We start from the raw sequence: 19,890 nt of genomic DNA, 5'->3' as shown, positions 1-19,890 counted from the left end.
TAGTTTCTTCAAAGTATTCGCTGCTAGTGAGATGTCATTAAAGATGAGTCAGAATAGTGAAAGCATCCGGCAAGCTCCCTGAAAGATGTAATAAGAGTTATTAAGTAATCTTCCATTCTTTATGGAGAATAAGCCAATCATCTGTGTAATCATTTGCCAGCGATGAACAGAGCAAGGAAAGAAAGGGGAAAGAATAAAATAAAGAAATGGGAAGTTAGCTGAATGAGGTGTTTCCTCATTCCCTTACCCTTAACAACTGAGGAATTTTTTTCCCTATTTCCCCACAAATACTTAATTTACTTCAGAAGTATAAACCACCACACACACACACACACACACACACACACACACACACACACCAGCTAAAAGATATGTGGGCATTCCAGGTGTCCTGGCATGAATGAAGGTAAATGCTTAATTTTTAGATAACAAACACGCAGGCAAACAAACATATTATACAAGTGACATGCTGGACATTATAGTCTAATATCTGCTGTGTTTACAGTTTCTTACTAAATAATCAGAATCGTAGATCACCGACAGTCTTGAGGAGGCTGCTGCTGAGTTTTGCCAGGTGAAGGACTTGGCTGTGCTGGAGGCTGACTTGGTCTTCCAGAAAGGCTCCTTTGTGGACTCTGTGCCCTTGGTGCATAAGCCTTCCTGCCTGCTTGTCAATGGCGAATGTGGGAAATTTACCACATTTTTCTGTGTATAAGATGCCCCCTTGTATAAGAAGACCCCTGTTTTGTTGAACCCAAATCTTAGAAAAGTTGTTGACGCTGATCACTGGGCAAACTGTATTTTAATTGCTGGTTCTGGAAAATCTTATGTGGAACAATGAATAATCATAATAATTTATTATTTATACCCTGCCCATCCTGCTGGGCTTCCCCAGCCACTCTGGGTGGCTTCCAACAAAATATTGAAATATAGTGGTACCTCGGGTTACAGACGCTTCAGGTTACAGACTCTGCTAACCCAGAAATAGTACCTCGGGTTAAGAACTTTGCTTCAGGATAAGAACAGAAATCGCGCGGCGGTGGTGCAGCGGCAGGCCCCATTAGGTAAAGTGGTGTCTCAGGTTAAGAACAGTTTCAGGTTAAGAACGGACCTCCGGAATGAATTAAGTTCTTAACCTGAGGTACCACTGTACAGTAATCCATCAAACATTAAAAGCTTCCCTAAACAGGGCTGCCTTCAGATGTCTTCTAAAAGTCTGGTAGTTGTTGTTCTCTTTGACATCTGGGAGGAGGGATTAATGGAGTTGGGTATGTTTAACCTGGAGACTGAGAGGAGATATGAAAGCAATCTTCAACTATCTAAAGGATTGTCACAGGGAAGATGGAGCTAGCTTGTTTTCTTCTGTTCTGGAGTGTAGGGCCCATATCAATGGCTTCAAGTTAGAAGAAAGGAGATTCTGACGGAACACCAGGAAGTACTTTCTGACCTTCAGAGCTGTTTAACAGTGGAACAGACACAAGAGGTAGTGGACTCTCCTTCCTTGGAGGTTTTTGACCAGAGGTTGGATGGTCATCTTGTCAGGAGTTCAGCCTACACCCGAGTAGGACCCTGGCAGAGACACATGCCCGACTGGCATGTTCCCTCCCTCCTGGTCGATCGTTCGGGAGCTTCATAAGCTTTCTTCAGCCCAAACATCACAGCGACTGATTCCAACCGACACCGGCACACTCAGGGATCCGCAGAGTTTGTGGACCTTGTGTTACAGACTTCAGCAACTCAGCATCTTGGCTAATCTACTTTATTTACATATAAACACACATGGAGCACTGCAACATAGCTCCCTCTCTCTCTAGCATCAGACAGCAAAGAGGAAAAGAACAAAGGACAATAGTCCCACTTCACGGAACACAGTAACACAAACATCCTGTCTTCATCACTTCCCACTTTGTGGAGTCAAAACATATACCGTCATGTGAAAGACAAGAATCCCATGACTGCAATCATGGAGCAGGAATTCTAACACATCTGTCATGTATGATCTCGTTGAGACTCCTTCATTGCAGGGGGTTGGACAAGGGTCACTTTCAACTCTACGGTTCTGTGATTCTATAATTCTGTGTAATTTAGTTGCTGTTTTTAACTAGTTTCTTTTTATTATTTTGTATTTTATAATGTTATTTTTAAATGTTAGAAGCTGCCTTGAATCTAACTTGGGAGAGCAACACACACACACACACACACACCACCACCACCACCACCACCACGTTTTAATGTACAAATATACATATAACATGATTTAAAGATCTGTAATATAAATGAGCAATGAAAATTATCAATTAATCATCATAAATAATACAAAGTCAAATTCTTTCTTTCGGGTTTCTTCACAATAGCCTAATAATCCATAATTAAGTAAACATTTAAGAGGCCTTACCCAGAGCTGAAAGATGAGCAAATGTGATTTCATTTTTTTAGCTGGACAACATTATCTTAGTTTCTTTTTAATTAAGCAGAATTATGTGTTGAATATTAAGCATGTGCGATGTTGTAGAATTTATTTTCCAGTTTTCGGGGGCTGTGTTAGTGGTATGGGAAGCTTCCAGAAAATTGCATTAACTTCCAAGGTTCTTTATGGATTATTGCATGAAAGATGATAAGGATTTACAGCTGTTGTGGTAGAGAAGGACCGCAAAAATTGACTGCCTGGACTGATGTGCTTTATCATGAAATAATCTATTTCGTTAGGTTCTAAATATCCATGTCATCTCATAATCATAGTCCAGAATTTCCTGCAAAAGGGAGATGCGAGAAGGTGGCGTCATATTCACTGCACAGCCCAATTCACTGTGAAGACGCTTACCTTTCAAGCCTTAAATGGCTTGGGACCTAAACACTGGGAAGAATGCCTCTTCCTATATCATTTTATCTGTGAATTAAGAATCTCAACTCAGCTACATTAGTCAAAAACCGTTTTGAATTCATTATAAACATGCAACACTAGATGGTGCCAGAGAGCAAACAAAAAAATTCTAAGCGATTTATACATAGCTTTTAAAACATTTTGTTATAACGATTTAAATTCTGACTTATTTATAGTATTTCCACCCCTGTATTCAGAACCACTCTGAGGGCCTTCTACAGGTGTTGTCACTTTCTGGAGTGTGTTAATGCTTGCATATAGGAGAGGAGCTTTTCTGTGGTGGTGCCACAACTTACAGTTGCCCTTTCCAGAGAAGCTCAGTGGGTGTCAACATTACTATCTTTTCAGTGCCTGGTTAAAAGAACAGTACTAACTGTAGGAAGCTGGCGTAAATTGTGCCAGTTGAGCTGAGGTGAAAGAGTTATGCCAGGATAGCAACATTTGATGCTGTAGAGCAGTGATGGCCAAACTTGGCCCTCCAGATGTTTTGAGACTACAATTCCCATCATCCCTGACCACTGGTCCTGTTAGCTAGGGATGATGGGAGTTGTAGTCCCAAAACAGCTGGGGGGCCAAGTTTGGCCATCACTGCTGTAGAATATAGCTATTGCTGATTCATGGCTCAGCTGAGGAAGCCCAAAATCCGTTGAATCCAAACAGCAGATGTTGGGCTTGGATTGTGCTGTAAGACTTCCTTGTTTGCTCAGGCATTTTAAAGGCACCACATTTGTGTGATTTTACCTTGCCTTTTGGTTTTTATACTTTTATGGTGGGCTACATTTTGCTTCTATGGCTTTTCATTATTGTTCCCACCCCTGATATCTTTGGATGAAGGACATTTGGATTTTTTCCGAAGGAAAGAAAGAAAACTGGGAAACCTGAAAGATCTTGGAAACTTTGGGATGAATAGCGGAATTTCAGATGATTTGAGATTTAGGCTGAATCATTCATAGGCAAACTCGGCCCTCCAGATGTTTTGGGACTACAACTCCCATCATCCTTAGCTAACAGGACAAGTGGTCAGGGATAATGGGAGTTGTAGTCTCAAAACATCTGGAGGGCCGAGTTTGCCTATGCTGGGCTAAATCCACTGTGTAGATATATATCAGTTAGGTACTTCTGAACTATTCTGGCAACTCCATTTATGTTTTATACTTCTGTTCTGCATGTAATGCTTCCTTAAAAGAGTATGTATCTTCCATGAATCTGTGAAGAGAGAGCGAGAGATGCATACTGCATTAAAGGTTAGGTCTCATAGTTGAGGAAAAACTAATAACCATTACTCAATCGCACAGAATAAAGGAAATGTTAGCTACCTTAGCTCTTAGTGTTAAGGTCCTACTAACTTGAAAGCATCCCTATGAGAAACATTTTGCAGTCTGTCAAACCCCTGAGAAGCCATTCTCAGCAACAAAGTTCTGAAAAGAGAATATAACATCCAGAAGTCAGGGGTGGGGGGCAAGAAAGAGAATGGTGTCCAACCTGAGGTTCTTGTTTTTGACCTTCTGGCCTACCGTAGTTTGAAAGTGCCCCCCCCCCCCTTTTAGTGTATGCTCTCTAAGTAGGTTCTGGCTATCTTCACATCAGGGCTCATCAAATGAGTTTGTTGTGGAGGACAAAATTGTCTTGAGTGCAAAAATACATAGTTCATTGTGTCGTGGGAAATAGCCTCCTCAAAGAAGCTCACTTTTTTTGCCTTTTCTGTTATTAGTCATTGTAATTAGATTTCTTACCTTATCTTCACCGTGAGGTCCCAGGGTAGATTTAAGATATACACTGTTAAAATCAGTTAAAACAAATTAAGGCCTTTCAAATGCTTTTTTGTTAACCCAGGTGTTCTAACTGTGTCCTACATCTGGGCTGAAAATTATTTTAGGCTGCCTCTATGCAAGGAAGGTGGGTTTTTTTTTGGGGGGGTGTTAATTATTACTGTGTTTTAAAAATATTTTGTGTAAGCTGGGCAGTGTTAACTGAGGGCGTGCTTAATAATAATAATAATAATAATAGAAAGTGGTATTCGTACATTGAACAAAAAATGAGTTAACACATGAGTATACTTCTGAATGAATCATTTTCCTCCTTTATTGGGTTGCCTGAATATCTTCCTATAAAGGCAACTTTTTCCAAATTTAATATTTCAAAACAACATTTTAATTATTCCTGCTTGAAATCCTGAATGCAAATCCTGGGTGTAAAGGGAAATAAACACATTTCTCTTTGGTTAATTGCCTTTATTCATTCAGAATCTCTTTCCTGAGAGGTCAGGGAACAAAATGCTTTTTCAGAAACAATTATCCCAACAGGTGATAAAGACTAGATGTTGAGGCTATTCTAATCCCACATGCCTTTTGGGGGTGGGGGAGGCGAATTCTACCGGCCATTATGGGTTGAAGGGAACTTTGCAGAATGATTAAGCATGATGCTCAGAGAAGTGAGTCATCTCTGCATGATGTGAGCAGACATTAGCGAGATGGATAAAAGTGAAGGGGGAAGAAAGCCTAAATCTTTTAAGCTTTTGTTATGTGTTAGTAATTTACTAAGGAATAAAAATGTGGTCAGGTTTTTTTTTTTTTTAAATAAAGTCATATCCACACAACCAGACTCATAACTACTACACAAAGATCGTCATAAAGGGTGAAGCGTGGAAATCCTGATAGACTTACTCTATTTAAACCATTTAATGAACAAAATGCTAGAAAATATGACAATGTAAAGAGAGCACACTCATTCAATCAGTGCAATGACTTCTTGCCATACAACAGAACTTCTCTCCCCATATCCCCCCTGAACCTGATCCAGGGCTTGCCCCAACTCTGTGGAGTAGGGCACAAGGTGTGGAAACAGAAATCCTTTCGCTAACAGAACAAGTGCGTTGGTTGACGTACGTGATCCAGAGTTAGTGTGAGTCGATGAGGCACTTATAAAAAAACATTGAGAGTTTAAAGTGGGGATTTGATAATGTTAGACAAATATCTTGGTTGGTCCTCCTTCGATATATGATTGGATTCTCTGAGGAAACCTGGTGTGCAAGATCAGGAAAGGGCAGGGCTTCTTTTCAGTCGGAACTCACAGGAAATCAGTTCCAGCTTCTCTCAGTTGGGCACCATTGCCATTATAAGAGAACAAAGGATGCGTTCGTAGTGAGTTCTGGCACCTCTTTTTCTAGAACAAAGCACTGGAAAAGGGACTTTAAAATTGCATTCCTGCAGTAGACTTCACACAAGAAAGGGCCATAGGAAAATTCAGTTGAAATTGGTTTACTTTGAAGTATTTATGTTTTAGGATCAGGAGCATGTCAGAAGCACTTCAAATGTGATGGATTCCTGCTTATTCTGTTTGGAAATTGGTTACACAAAGTAGAGCCCACAGTGTGTCATAATTATATGGGTACAAACAGCAAAATGCCACGTGTGAGTCCCCCATCACACACCATGATTTATATCAGGTGTGGGGAACCTTTAACCTTCCAGTTGTTGCTGAACTACACTTCCAACCATTGGCATGCTTGGTGGGGCTGCTGGGAGTTGTAGTTTGAAACATCTAGGTTCCCCACGTTTGGTCTACACCCAACCTGGTGTTCTCCAGGTACTTTATACTACAGCAGGGGCTGATGGAAGTTGTAGTTCAAAGCATCAGAAGGGCACCAGGTTGGGAAAGTCTGGTCTTTGTGCCCATTTATTTACAGAAGTGCTATCCACATGTCTCAGGTTTTTAATTACTCCACACTTCAATAATGGCCTTAATATTACACTTCAAATACATATACAGTGGTACCTTGGTAGTCAAACAGCTTGGCTCCCGAACAAATCGGCTCCCGAATGCTCAGAAGTACAGTGGTACCTCAGGTTACAGACGCTTCAGGTTACAGACGCTTCAGGTTACACACTCCGCTAACCCAGAAATAGTACCTCAGGTTAAGAACTTTGCTTCAGGATGAGAACAGAAATCGCGCGGCGGCAGTGGGAGGTCCCATTAGCTAAAGTGGTACCTCAGGTTAAGAACAGTTTCAGGTTAAGAATGGACCTCCAGAATGAATTAAGTTCTTAACCTGAGGTACCACTGTAATTCCCACTGAGTTCAGTAGGACTCACTCCCGGGTAAGTGTGTATATAGGATTGCAGCCTAAGTTTCCCATCTTTTCTATACAGTATTGTTATCATCACCATTCATTATCATCATCATCGTTGTCGTTATTGTTTCTAATACAGATGAATAAACAAGAAACCTGCAGTTTGAAGTTCAGCCTCTGGGTTTTCATCAGGGGCTCCGTTCGTATTTTGCTTTGGTGGTGGCTGGCAGAGTCGATGATTCACTTTATGTATATACATGCCATCTGCAGCAGTCCTTCTCATCTGGAAGCAGTGACCTACTGGACCTTAGGTTAGTGCCTGTCTATTGGTTTTATGCAGTAAACCAGTGAGATCTGCAGTGTATTGTTCCTCCTAAGAGAAGTGCACCAGTTTAAGGTTGCTGCTGCTTGCAGGCTCCATGTAGGCAATATCCTGTTCTTGCAGTGGCCAACCAGATGCCTACAGGCAGCCTGTAAGCAGCAAAGGTTCAGCAAATGTCCTTTGGCCTGATCCAGCAGGACTCGTGTTTTGTTTTTAATGTACGGGTGCTTCCAAAGGCTGTTAAAAACAAAGCCTGTTTGCTCAGGCTTTCCCCAGCTTGGTTATTAGCCCATTTTAGATATTGTGACAATGTTCATTGGTTGTTGCTGAATTTATTTAGGTTTTATGTATATGTTAATACATATCATACATGTGTATGATATGTATTAACATATACATAAAACCCAAATACACACACACACACAAACACACACACACACCACTGCTGTTGATGACATCCATCTGTCTCAAGAAACATGGAGTTGTGCCTCCAAGGGTGAAGCCAAACTGCTGCAGCACCGAAGTGACTTCCCAGGGTGCAAGCCTGGTCAGTGTGTATGCAGTGGCGTAGTGTGGGTTGTCAGCACCCGGGGCAAGGCAAGTAATTTGCGCCCCCTAACCCGTGGATTTGCGCCCCCTAACCCTAACCCCCAGATGTTGCGCCCGGTGCGGCCGGCCCCCCCTGCACCCCCCACGCTACGCCACTGTGTGTATGGAGGTCTTGGGCTGCCCAGATGATAAAGCCCCCCTCTCAGCCTTGCAGATGTGGTCCAAAGGGAAGCAGAGCAATATGTTTGGCACCAGCTTGGCTGCAAGACCTGCTGAAAGGAGGCATAGAAGGCACCATCCAACCATCTTAGGATCAGAGTTTCCCTTTACCTAGATGAGCTACCTTCCCAGGTTGACAAGCCCCATCTGCCCCTCACTTCCCTCTACAGCACATGCAGAAACTGCCCTCTTGACCATTAGACCCACTGTTGGTCTCATTCACTCAATCTGTCCATAATTCACCGATGGCTTGAGATCTATTGGCTACCCTCACACACACATATATATGTTATATTGACATTTTTGTGTTGAATTTCATTCTGCTTCAAGATATTTGGGTGGGAAACGATGACTTAAATAATAATAAATGAATGATTTGAGGCTGTTGTAGGCCCATGGAGCTTTCTTAGTGCGCGGGGCTACCTTATTATCTTCAGTCCTGGGAAAAAGCTGGCCTTCCTTGCGCCATGTGCAGATTGGAGCAGCATGGAACTGTGGCTTACAGCCATTTGATAATAACTTTGGCCCAAACCTGCTCTCCCCCTGCCAGTGTGTTATATCCATTTTGGCCAGCCTGACCCATGGTCTTGGGTGCTGGCAGGTGAAACAGTCACAAATGGCATGGGGACGCTGTGTTTTTTGAAATAGTTCTTTACGCTGTTTGGGCAGTTTTAATCCTTTTGAAAATACCCGAAAGGAGAGAATTTGCTGGTTTGGAGGGTTTTGCTGGCAACTCTACCAACACTGTGACATACATAAGCCGAGGAAGCTCCAGTTCATCTTGCACCTCAGGCAGGAATAACAAGTCCTAGAACGTTGCCCACACAAAGAGACATGTTTTTCTCTACAGCTTTATTAGTAGTTCATGGAAATTCAGAACTGATGATTAATGTTCAAATAAGGATACCATTCAGTAAGCGAAATAAGGTCTAGTTGCTGGCACATTTCATGTTTAAATGACAGAAAATTAATAACTGATGGAACATATTCCTCAGCCTTATCCTTTTACTGGTAAATTAAGAGACCAAATATAGGGAACCCGTTCTCTTGTGAGTTCCACACATCTGGGCTCAATACAATAAAGAAGAAATTGATACGACGTGGAACAAGCAGCGTTGTGAAATCGATTGCCGCCAAGTTCGTTTAATGCAATCGGTCTCAGATCTCGATAACCGCAAGTTAATCTTGACCAGGTGTTTGGAAATGAGATGCATGGTCATATGGTGGATTTTTGAAATTGATGGTGAATCAGGTGATCAATCAGGTGATCATTTGATAATGTAAGCTTGAGCTTGCTTTTTTGTTGTTAGAAAGAAAGAAGGAAAGAAAGAAAGAAAGAAAGGGGAAGGGAAAGTAGGGCATTCTAAAACAAGTCTAATGTTAATTAAATGTGGTAGTAATGCACAACTGTGAATGCTTACCTTTCTGCCCAGGCTTTCCCTGAGCCTCAAACTGCAAGTAACAGAACAGAACAAGGAATGCTATTGTTGGTCATACCCAACTTACACAAAGCTCTTTATATAGACTAGGTGTGAGGAACTGGTTCTAGCTGGTGCGCTGGATCCTTTCCTTCCTCATCATCTCATCCCCATGGGCAAAGTTTGACATTTGGGCAGAGCCACCCACTTGTCAATAACCTGATGTCACAAAGATGTCAGGTGACCCATATTTTGTCCATGCCGACGTTCAGTTGATCATGAGGACTTGCACCTGTACACAGAGTCAGTGATCCCTGGTTCTAGCTCAGGTGGTCCCTAACGCTAAATGTGATTCTTACTGAGATTCTGGCAGGGGTGCCAACTTGCCCCCCACATTGAGGGGGCCTGGTGTCATGTGACCTGTCCCTCCTCACCCGGCAGGCCAGCACTCGCCCATCGGCAGTGGGGGGCGCAGAGGGTGAAAATCGTCCTCCATGCCTCCTGCCCCACCTGTTGGTGGTGGGGAATGGTGGCCCCCTCAATATTGTGGGGGCTTGGCCCCCTGCCCATAAATATTGAGGGGGCTGAAGCCCCTTCTGGCCCCTATAGTTGGTGTCCCTGGATTCTGGGAAGGTTTGAAATGTATAGAACCTTCTTTAGGCAGGATGAAGCGGGAGACTACTCAGCCTCATCTAGTATGAAAAGAAGCAATGGCCAATTAGCAATGTAAACCTGAAGGCAGTGGAGATGGATAACATCATTAGTAAAAAAACACAAAAATAAATACAAAAAAACCCCAATCTGTGAGGCAATTGAGGATTAAGGAGGGTTGTATACTTTTGTAATGGTTCAGACCTCTGCTTAATCTGTTATTTTTGGAGGACTGAAACTGCATATGTTAAAACTAGGTCTTTTACGAGATGGGAGTTGGTGGCACTGTGGTCTAAACCACTGAGCCTCTTGGTCTTGCTGATCGGAAAGTCGGCTGTTCAAATCCACATCACGGGGTGAGCCCCCATTGCTGTGCCCCAGCTCCTGCCAACCTAGCAGTTTGAAAGCACAGCAGTGCTGTGACGGGAAGGTAAACGGCGTTTCTGTGCACTCGTCACGGTGTCCCATTGCGCCAGATGTAGTTTAGTCATGCTGGCCACATGACCTGGAAAGCTATCTGAGCGCCACAACCCCATAGTTGCCTTTGACTGGACTTAATTGTTCAGGGGTCCTTTTTTTCTTCTTCAAAAGATAATAAATTGAAAGCAACCACGTGGAATCTAGAGGGTTTCTTTGTGGTGAGAGCAGTATCTATTTTTCATGTGAAGCCTGTGTGTTCATCAGTTTCATAGAATCTTAGAAATGGAAGTGATCCCGAGGGTCATCCCGATATTTTAAAAATGCAAATGGCATCAATCAAGGGTGTGTGATTACTATTGGGATTGGAACTGGAGGGAAGGGGAAACTTAACCCTTTCTTTCTGTGCTGTGGTCTTGAGGAAGGTACTTCCTCTGATCTGTTATTTTCATTTGCACCACTGATGGGTCTCCTTTTAATGCAGGGAGCACCTTCAGAGGTGGAAGTTTCCTCAGGACCACAGAAGCAATGCATTAAATCCCTTCAATTTACAGGACTCCTGGAAGCCACTGTGATTATTCAGGATAGGCCACTCTGCCTGCTGCAATCCTGATATTGATGAACATGCCCAGTTGATGCTATTTGCATTTTAAAACACCTTCACATAACATTAAAAGACTCATTTTACATTCCATCTTGTGTGGTCCTCAGCCTTTTCAGCATAGTGTTTAATAATACAGGGGCGGGTGCACAGGATTGTGCTAAGGAATAATTGAGCTGATGTATGTGAACTGCTTTGCACACTGTCATGTGCTCTATAATTGCTAAATTTTATTGCTGTTTAATTTATTATTGTCAAATTAAAAGTGGAGCTTGATTCTGATTGTGTCTAAGAATACTATCTGTAGCTGGTGTCTTTTAATTTGTTGTCTAATAATCCAGAAGATAAAGTGAGAATTGGGTGAGTTCAGGTTTAAAGCTTCCAGTGTTTTGTTTTTGAACATATTAGTGTCTGTGCATTCATCTACATACTAATGGAAAGTCAACAAAGGAATCTGTTTCGCTGCTGTTTTGGGCTTTTTGGTGTGATATTATTATTCCACGAGATAAGGAGGAGGAAGCGAAATATTTGGCATCTTGCATTTGAAAACAGACAATACAAAATATAATTTAGGGTGCTTAATGAGATGTTCCTCCCCAAACAAGGAAACAAGGGACAAGTGAGGACTTCATAAAAAGTATTAATAGGAATATATATATATATATATATATATATATATATATATATATATATATATAAAGCCCTCCAGCAGGTGAAAAGTAGCTATCCATGCAGAACATTTTAAAGTCTGTAACAACTGTTGAATAGTTCACGGCTTGGTGCTTGTTTTTCTCAAGCCTTTTGAGATTATCTTGACTGGAGAGAAAAAAACTGCAGTGTTTTCTGTGCTCTTGGTTTAAGCTCCTCATTACTGGCAGACGGCTCTCATCCTTGGACTCAGTTCAGGAATGGGCTTGGTGAACAAAGTTGTTTTCCTGAAATAACTACAAAAAGTGTTGTTGTTTTTTCTATGCCAAATTCAGAAACCCTTCCACTACAACCAGATTAACTTTCCAAGAAGCGTTCAAAGGATATCTGGAATGCCCATTATTACAAAGATGTAATAATATCAATACTAAGCAGCTGAAGCCCAGAGGATAGATCAAGGGGAGGCATCAATAAACTGTCTTTAGCTATGTTGCATTCTGTTTCTGATGCGACAGATTTCAAGACTGAAGATCCATATAAAGAATGCTGCTACAAGCTATGTTTCTCATCTTTTGTCTAGTCTGTACCCTCTAAATAAGTGGAAGGTTGCTGAGGGTGTATTTGTCATGATGCGAAGGAGTGCTAGCACTGCGGAGGCAGTAGGAAAGAAAATTGCATATCTTGATGATACTTCTTTCAAGACTTTCCTCACTCTTTGAAGCCAATTCAGATTGGTGGTTTATTATGTAGGATGTATGTTCAGGGATTCAGAAACCCCGTAACCCATTCTGCCTTTAATAGTTGGATCTGGCAACAGCTTCCTGGGATGCTGTGGGCAGAAAACTTTCCCTGAGTTTCAGACAATTAGGCACTGTGAACTGGTTTTTTTAAAATGTACTTGTATTTAGTTTCCCTCTTGAAAAAGGGCTCTAGCCTGAAGCGTGTTGGGCTTGATATATTTTTCCATGCACTTTCTAGATTCTTCCACGAATAGGGCTTGGTGCCTCCCATCTTCTTTTGTGAGGTAATCGCAAAAGGAAACATTGGACCCCACCCCAAACACTGACCCATGATTTAAAGATAATTTACTTGCTTTTAAACAACTTTGCTTTTCATTGTTTATCAAAATGTTTTTCCCTCTCTCCTCCTGCATTTGAGGGAAATTTGAAGGCGCTTCCAGTATGTGTTTTTTGAAAGGAGAAAATTAGCTGTGAAAGACACACAGCAAAAATTACTCCTTCCTTTTTTCTTTCAAGGTTGGATTTGGAAGAGCGACCCAGAGCGATAAAGGAAAACTCACTCATAAAATCTCAACTCTATACCCACTTTTCAAAAGAAGATACATGACAAAGAGGCTCACAGCACTATAAACTAGGGAGGGGGTGAATCAGACGATTCCAGTTTTTCCCAGTTACTCATTTTTTCAGGCTTAAGTTCAGCTTGACACTTTTTACATTGCTACCCTGTGGTCTTTTGTGAGGAGTGTGTGTGTGTCTAGATTTTATTAATAAACGAATAATCATGCAAATTCATTCTTCCTCATGAAAATCTGTCAGCATTTTAGTGCAAAATTTTCCTCACACATTCCTGCAAGCAAATTCCCTTAATACAGTGTATTTTTGTATGATATTTCCGCTCATATGTGCACACTTTGACTAGTGAATGCATTTCTGTGCAGCTTGCTTGTGAACACAATGGGAGCTCGCTTATTTATTTACTTATTTATTGCATTTCTATCCCACCTATCCAAGGAGCTCAAGGTGATGTACATCCTGTTTGCCATGCAACTCCCGCAAACAGCCGTGTGAGACAGGTGAGGCTGAGACTAGATCAAGGTTACCCAGTGAGCTTAAGGGCTGCGTGGGGATTTGAATCTTGATCCAGCTACTGCATTTTAGCAGTTTGAGCACTGGCTAGGCTGCTTAGTTCCCTTCCTGCTGGAGCCCAGAGGGCCTCATGACTGGTTGCTTGAAGCAGGCCCAATTCTACCTCATGCACTTGGCCGTGGAGCTCCCTTTCTTTCTTTCCCAGTTGCAAGAGGAGAACTCTCAACAGCAGTTTTTATCCCAGTAAGTCTCTTTCTAATGTCAGGTCGCTTTTCTTACCAGGGGCATCTAGATAACGCTTATCAAGGCTGTTTAAAGTTGAAAGGATATCTGAGGATGCGTCTTTCGCTATACAAACGCTTCCCATCCATTTAGCTCCCCTGAGGAGGCCCTGCTTTCAGATACCATCTATCAATTGTGTGAAATCAGTCAGTGAAATTCCTTCCCCAGCAAACCTGCCTGAGCTTGACAGTTACCGGCCTCTGGAAGGAACTGGAAACACTACTCTATTTAGGTCTCCATCCTCTGCACCTGGGATAAGCTTCGCTGAACACAGTGGAGCTTCTCTGCAAGTTTACTCGTTTGACTGTATTAAAGTGCGGTGCTTCGTGATTATTTTGCTCTTTAGACTTTCATTTCTTTTCATAATTGTTCTGATTGCATCTTGCAAAAGTGACATCAGCCGTCTTGGCTTTCCTACAAAAAGGGGGGAAACACTCTTTCAAATGAACAAATAGAAAGATACCTTGTGGTGAGAGGGATTGGATTTGTCCAGGGAAGGGAAATACGGCAAAGTTTTGTTCACAGTAAACATCTGCCCCATATGTTTTCCTGGACATAAGGTAAAGGTAAAGGGACCCCTGACCCTTAGGTCCAGTTGTGACCGACTCTGGGGTTGCGGCGCTCATCTCGCTTTATTGGCCGAGAGAGCCAGTGTACAGCTTCCGGGTCATGTGGCCAGCATGTCTAAGCCGCTTCTGGCAAACCAGAGCAGCGCACAGAAACACTGTTTACCTTCCCGCCGGAGCGGTACCTATTTATCTACTTGCACTTTTACGTGCTTTCGAACTGCTAGGTTGGCAGGAGCAGGGACCGAGCAATGGGATCTCACCCCGTCGTGGGGATTCGAACCGCCGACCTGCTGATCAGCAAGTCCTAGGCTCTGTGGTTTAACCCACAGCGCCACCCGCGTCCCATTTCCTGGACATATCAGTACTGTTTTAGGGGCAGAAGCAGCTGTTTTCAGCTGGCAGTTTTGCAGGGCTAGCCTAACTACATCAAAAACGATATGGTTTCCAGACACCCCGTTATATTGGAAACGAAGCAGCTTGTTAATCCCTGGCTCATAATCTTTTACTCGCTTCTGCCGATCGATTGAAGCAGCGCATAGAATATTCTCTTTTGAGAGGAGCATCTCTGGTACTAACACAAAGATGACTCAAGCAGGTGTGCCAACAGCCACTTGCTAAATAAGGATGGTTGGAATTGTAAGTAAATTATTTAAGGGCCAACGCTCTTGTTTTTAACAGTGCTTGTTATGGTGGCTGCTGCTGCATGTATTGCAGGAGAACTCTCTGGAGAGAAAACATTCACATGGAAAACTTCAGAATAGTTATCTATACACACCTACACATAAGGAGATGTATGTTTTCCAAGGTAGTTTGGTTATTGGCCTTGATGCTAAATGCAGAACTGGCCCAAGGCGGTTTGGTGCTTGAGGCAGAAAATCCAAAGGGATGACCTCAAAGTAAAAAAATAGGATCATTTGGTAAATAATTAACGATTAACTATTTCTTGCCACAGATTTCCTGCCCAAGGTCATGAGCTCACTTTGCCTAAGTCCAGGACCAGCCCTGGATAAACTAGAATTGTGGTTTGAATTTTTTTAGTGACCTTTTCATGCCCAGAAAGTGAATGATGGGAAACAGTTAGCGCAATAACTTTCGTTTTTATCAGTGTGTGATATTTACTGAAGTAAATTATTTACTGCTACTGAAAGCAAATGAGCATAATGGTCACAATACATTCAGGATTTGCACTGTCCATAAGAAATCCAGTTGCAGCAGACTTAACTTAAACGTATAATAAGTCTAAACCTTAACACTAAGCATACAGTGGTACCTCGGGTTACATAAGCTTCAGGTTACATACGCTTCAGGTTACAGACTCTGCTAACCCAGAAATAGTACCTCAGGTTAAGAACTTTGCTTCAGGATGAGAACAGAAATTGTGCTCCGGCAGCGCGGCGGCAGCAGGAGGCCCCATTAGCTAAAGTGGTGCTTCAGGTTAAAAACAGTTTGAGGTTAAGAACGGACCTCCGGAACGAATTAAGTACTTAACCTGAGGTACCACTGTACTATGTATAGAACACCACACCAGAAGGAAAAGTGATAGAAGGAGAAAGTGAAACCCAGGCTCCTTCTGGCCCTACATTTATAGTCATCATGACCTCGACAGAAGAGAGAACAGAAGCAGTTTAAACCAACTGTACTCAGCTTCTCTGAAGGAATAACCCAAACATTGTGAACCTTCTGCTTTCACACAGAGAAGCTTCCAGAACCCTCCTGAATAGGATAGAATAGAAAAGGAAAGATCTCTGTACATCAGATCAATACTTTGCGCACTAAGAAATGCAAACTGACAGCATCACCCTCCAGCGAGTGAGATGTGTGGAGGAAAGGGTAAGCAGTTGTTTGGTGCTCCACAGCTCCAGATTTGGGAGAAAGGCTAGGGGGTTCTTTGATAGCAGAGTGGAAAAAACACCCCAAGACCCTTAGCCATGCTGCCGTTTCCTATTCCAGAGCACAACAGTTGGGTGAGGGAGAAGCATTGGCTATTGCTACTTGGGTGCACTCTGCATCTTTGGAAAGGAGCATCCAACTGTGCGTGTTCCTTCTGGCCTTTCCCTCGGGAGACAGCGGTGGCAGTGGTGGGTTGGTGACTCGACTATTTGGCTTAGCCACCACCATTGCTGAAAAAGCAAGCCTGCAATTCCTGTCTCCTGTAGTGAGTGGTGTTGCCCAGCAACCACTACAGCAATATTTTGTGTGAGGCAAAGCGGGCAGAGTTAAGAGTCACAATTTTCCCGCTTCTTTTTGGTGGCCTTCATGGGTGCCAACGTGCATGCAGAAGCCTCATTTGTGAAGAACGTAGGGATGTGGGAAGCTGGCGTATGCGAAGTCAGACCGTTGGCACATCAAATTTAGTACTGTCAACGCTGGCTGGCAGTGACTCTCCAGTGTCTCAGACTGGGGACATTCCCACCCCCTACTGGAGAATCTGGAATCATTTCCATGCTAAGCAGGTACCACTAGGCTACCACCGTTCCTCAAGTAAAGCTCACCAAGGTCAGTGAGTGTGTATGCTCAGGATTGCATGCTAAAATATTTCTAACTGTGTGATACTTTTCAAAACCAACAATAATATTTATTTAGTGCCTTTGAAATGTGCAAAGTGTGTTTCTCCCTCTCTGTCCCAAACCCACTACATTATCCAATACATTGAAAATACTGTGATACCCCTTTAAACAGTCACAAGGGATCCTGGGAGCTGTAGTTTGCCAAAAGACCCCCGCCTCCATTTCCCTCACAGAGGTACAGTCCCTAGAGTTCCCTGGGAAGAAGAACTAGTTTTTAAACTGCTCTGGGAATTGTAGGAATTCACAGAAAAGCAAATGTTCAGAACTGAATGTTGGGAAGATTGTCTTTAGGAGCTCAGAAATTTCCACAGAATGAAAGCCAGTTGGCAGGCTTTTTTTCTAGTGTGGTGGGGTGTGGGCAGCTTAAAGCACATTTTTTTGGAACACCCGCTATAAAAGACCAAGAGAATTCTGGACGGACAAGTAGAGCAATGTCTGTAATAACACTGAACACACCAGCTATTGACTTTATATTTAGGGCACATGAAGATTTATAGCCCTTTGAGGGTAAATATTTATCTCCCAGATCAATAGTTCTTGATTTCCGCTGAGCTGAAAATCAATATTTGCTTATTATACCAATCCAAACCTGGAGGTCCCAGCTGAGATTCTGGAAGGAAGTGTGACATTTCTGATGTTTTCTTACACCTGCTGTGGTTCATAAACTAGAATGAGTGAAGGAAGAGGTTTTAACATATTGATGCTCTATGTGTATATATGAGATGCACCTGAGATTTCAGGTCCATGTTTTACTCCTTGAAGAACACGACTTGAAAAGGGAACATTGCTTTACGTTAAGCAGACTCCAGTGTGGTTGCAATCAATCTTTCTGTGTGGGAATGTGTCAGGGATCCTGTCCTGGGTGGCTTACTGCAGGTCCAGAGATGACTGCCAGTTATGCTAATGAACCATGAAGAAATTTTGCTTTCCAGCTGATTCTTGACAAAATCATCTTAAGATCCATGTTTAGCACTGTGGCCACTGGGGAATCAGCTGTACAGCTGCAAATAAAACGTTTTAAGTGTGTTGTAAAGTGCATTATACAAACGTGACACTAGATGGCGATGGTGAGCTATGGCAAATTCAATTTTTTTAAAAAAAAAAGCATTTTCACAACGTTTTTTTATATGTGTGTAGATTCCACCCAGGTTGAGCTTGTGATCAGAATCACTGAAACAGTTTGTTCTGTTCCAAACTTAGCTTTTCCTGAAACAGTCCTTCAAGAGATCAGGGAGTGGTTTAGCTGTGGAAGCACAGAGGGCTGGAATATCCATCCAGAAAATGATGGAATCCTTAAGACAGAGTTCTGAAAACATTGGATTATATCCAACGAAGTTTGTCCTATTTGCACAAGAACTTCTACTTGTACAATGGAACTCCCCGGCCCCTTTCCTCTCTCCTCATGCCTGTCCCATTTGATGTGGAAGGTATCTATTTGCGAAGCATAGGGTGGAGGAGAGGGAAGGGAAGTTCTGTTATGCAAGCAGACTTCCTTGCTTGAATGGGACAACTTCATTGCATACAACTGCACACAAGATGTTCCCTCACTGCGAGAAGCCAAGTTACAGGGAACCAGGCAGAGGGCCTTCTTGGTAGTGGCACCCGCCCTGTGGAACGCCCTCCCACCAGATGTCAAAGAGAACAACTACCAGAGTTTTAGAAGACATCTGAAGGCAGCCCTGTTTAGAGAAGTTTTTAATGTTTGATGGATTACTGTATTTTAATATTTTGTTGGGGTGGCTGGGGAAACCCAGCCAGATGGGCGGGGTATAAATAATAAATTATTATTATTATTATTATTATTATTATTATTATTATTATTATTATTAGGAGAATCTGAGGAGATATGGCAGCCATCTTCAAATATCTACAAAGCTGCCACATGGAAGATGGAGCAAGCTTGTTTTCTCCTGCTCTGGAGGGTACGACTTGAACCAATGGCTTCAAGCCACAAGAAAGGAGTGCCAAAGGAAAAGTTTTGCTTTGACCTGTTTAATAGGCACAGTTGGTGTACGTGTTCCATGCATCAGAATCATGGAATTGTAGAGTTGGAAGGGACTCAGGGTGTCAACTAGGCCAACCCCAGCAGCACGCACATCTGCAACTGATTGAGGCAGAAAGAGATAATAGACACTGACCACCTTAATGATGTATATTTGGACGATATGACCTTATTTACGGGGAGAGGGAAGGACGATGAGTATTAAAATAATGACTTGAATATTCCCGCCTTGCATTCTTCTCAGGTGGGCTGGCGTTGGCTCAGGTCCTCTTCTTTTATGTGAAATACCTCGTCCTTTTCGGTGTTCCTGCACTTGTTATCCGACTGGATGGGCTGAAGTCTCCCGACTTGCCACGCTGTGTGAGCACCATGTACAGTTTTTCCGGAATGTGGAGGTTAGTTTTGCTTTTTATTGCAAAGGTTTATTGCAGATTGAATTTTCACAAAATGGCTGCCTGGCGTGTATGGGCTGTGTGGCCTTCCACCTGTGTGCCACATGACACATTGCACCTACAGGAGAACTTGCAAATTGATAAGCAGCATTGCGTTTCCATTCCCAACTGCTTCTCTTTCTAATCTTTTGAAAAACGCCCTTCCATCTAATAATTACTTTTCTCCTGCCACAGAGGTGAGGAGAAGGCTGCCTTTGGGATGTTCATCATCTTAATGATTAGAATTGGATCTAAACCGCTTAGCTCCACTGATCGGATAATTATTTTCTCCCCACATCTTTATGAAATACGATTCATTTTTCATTATTGTCCCCCCTGAAAAAGACACTTTGTGTGGAAAATTCATGCAGGGAAGGATAAGTAATATTTGATTAGGTGACCCTGCAGCAAAAGTGTTGAGGATGATCATTTTCACTG

The 19,890-nt window shown here is 42.5% G+C and overlaps 1 protein-coding gene across 5 annotated transcripts in view; it reads left to right on the top strand.

Annotated features, from left to right (window-relative positions):
* Nucleotides 1–19,890, top strand: part of HHAT (hedgehog acyltransferase) — a 179,623-nt gene that overhangs the window by 29,534 nt on the left and 130,199 nt on the right. For all 5 annotated transcript variants that reach the window (XM_083605328.1, XM_083605332.1, XM_083605329.1 and 2 more), the window contains exons 7-8: nt 7,090–7,261; nt 19,266–19,416. In XM_083605328.1, coding sequence (XP_083461454.1) covers nt 7,090–7,261; nt 19,266–19,416 — 323 coding nt within the window. The remainder of the gene's footprint in view (nt 1–7,089; nt 7,262–19,265; nt 19,417–19,890) is intronic.

This window comes from Podarcis filfolensis (assembly GCF_964270895.1).
Source record: "Podarcis filfolensis genome assembly, chromosome: 3".
NCBI lineage: Eukaryota > Metazoa > Chordata > Lepidosauria > Squamata > Lacertidae > Podarcis > Podarcis filfolensis.
This window is presented reverse-complemented; position numbering and strand designations above follow the sequence as displayed.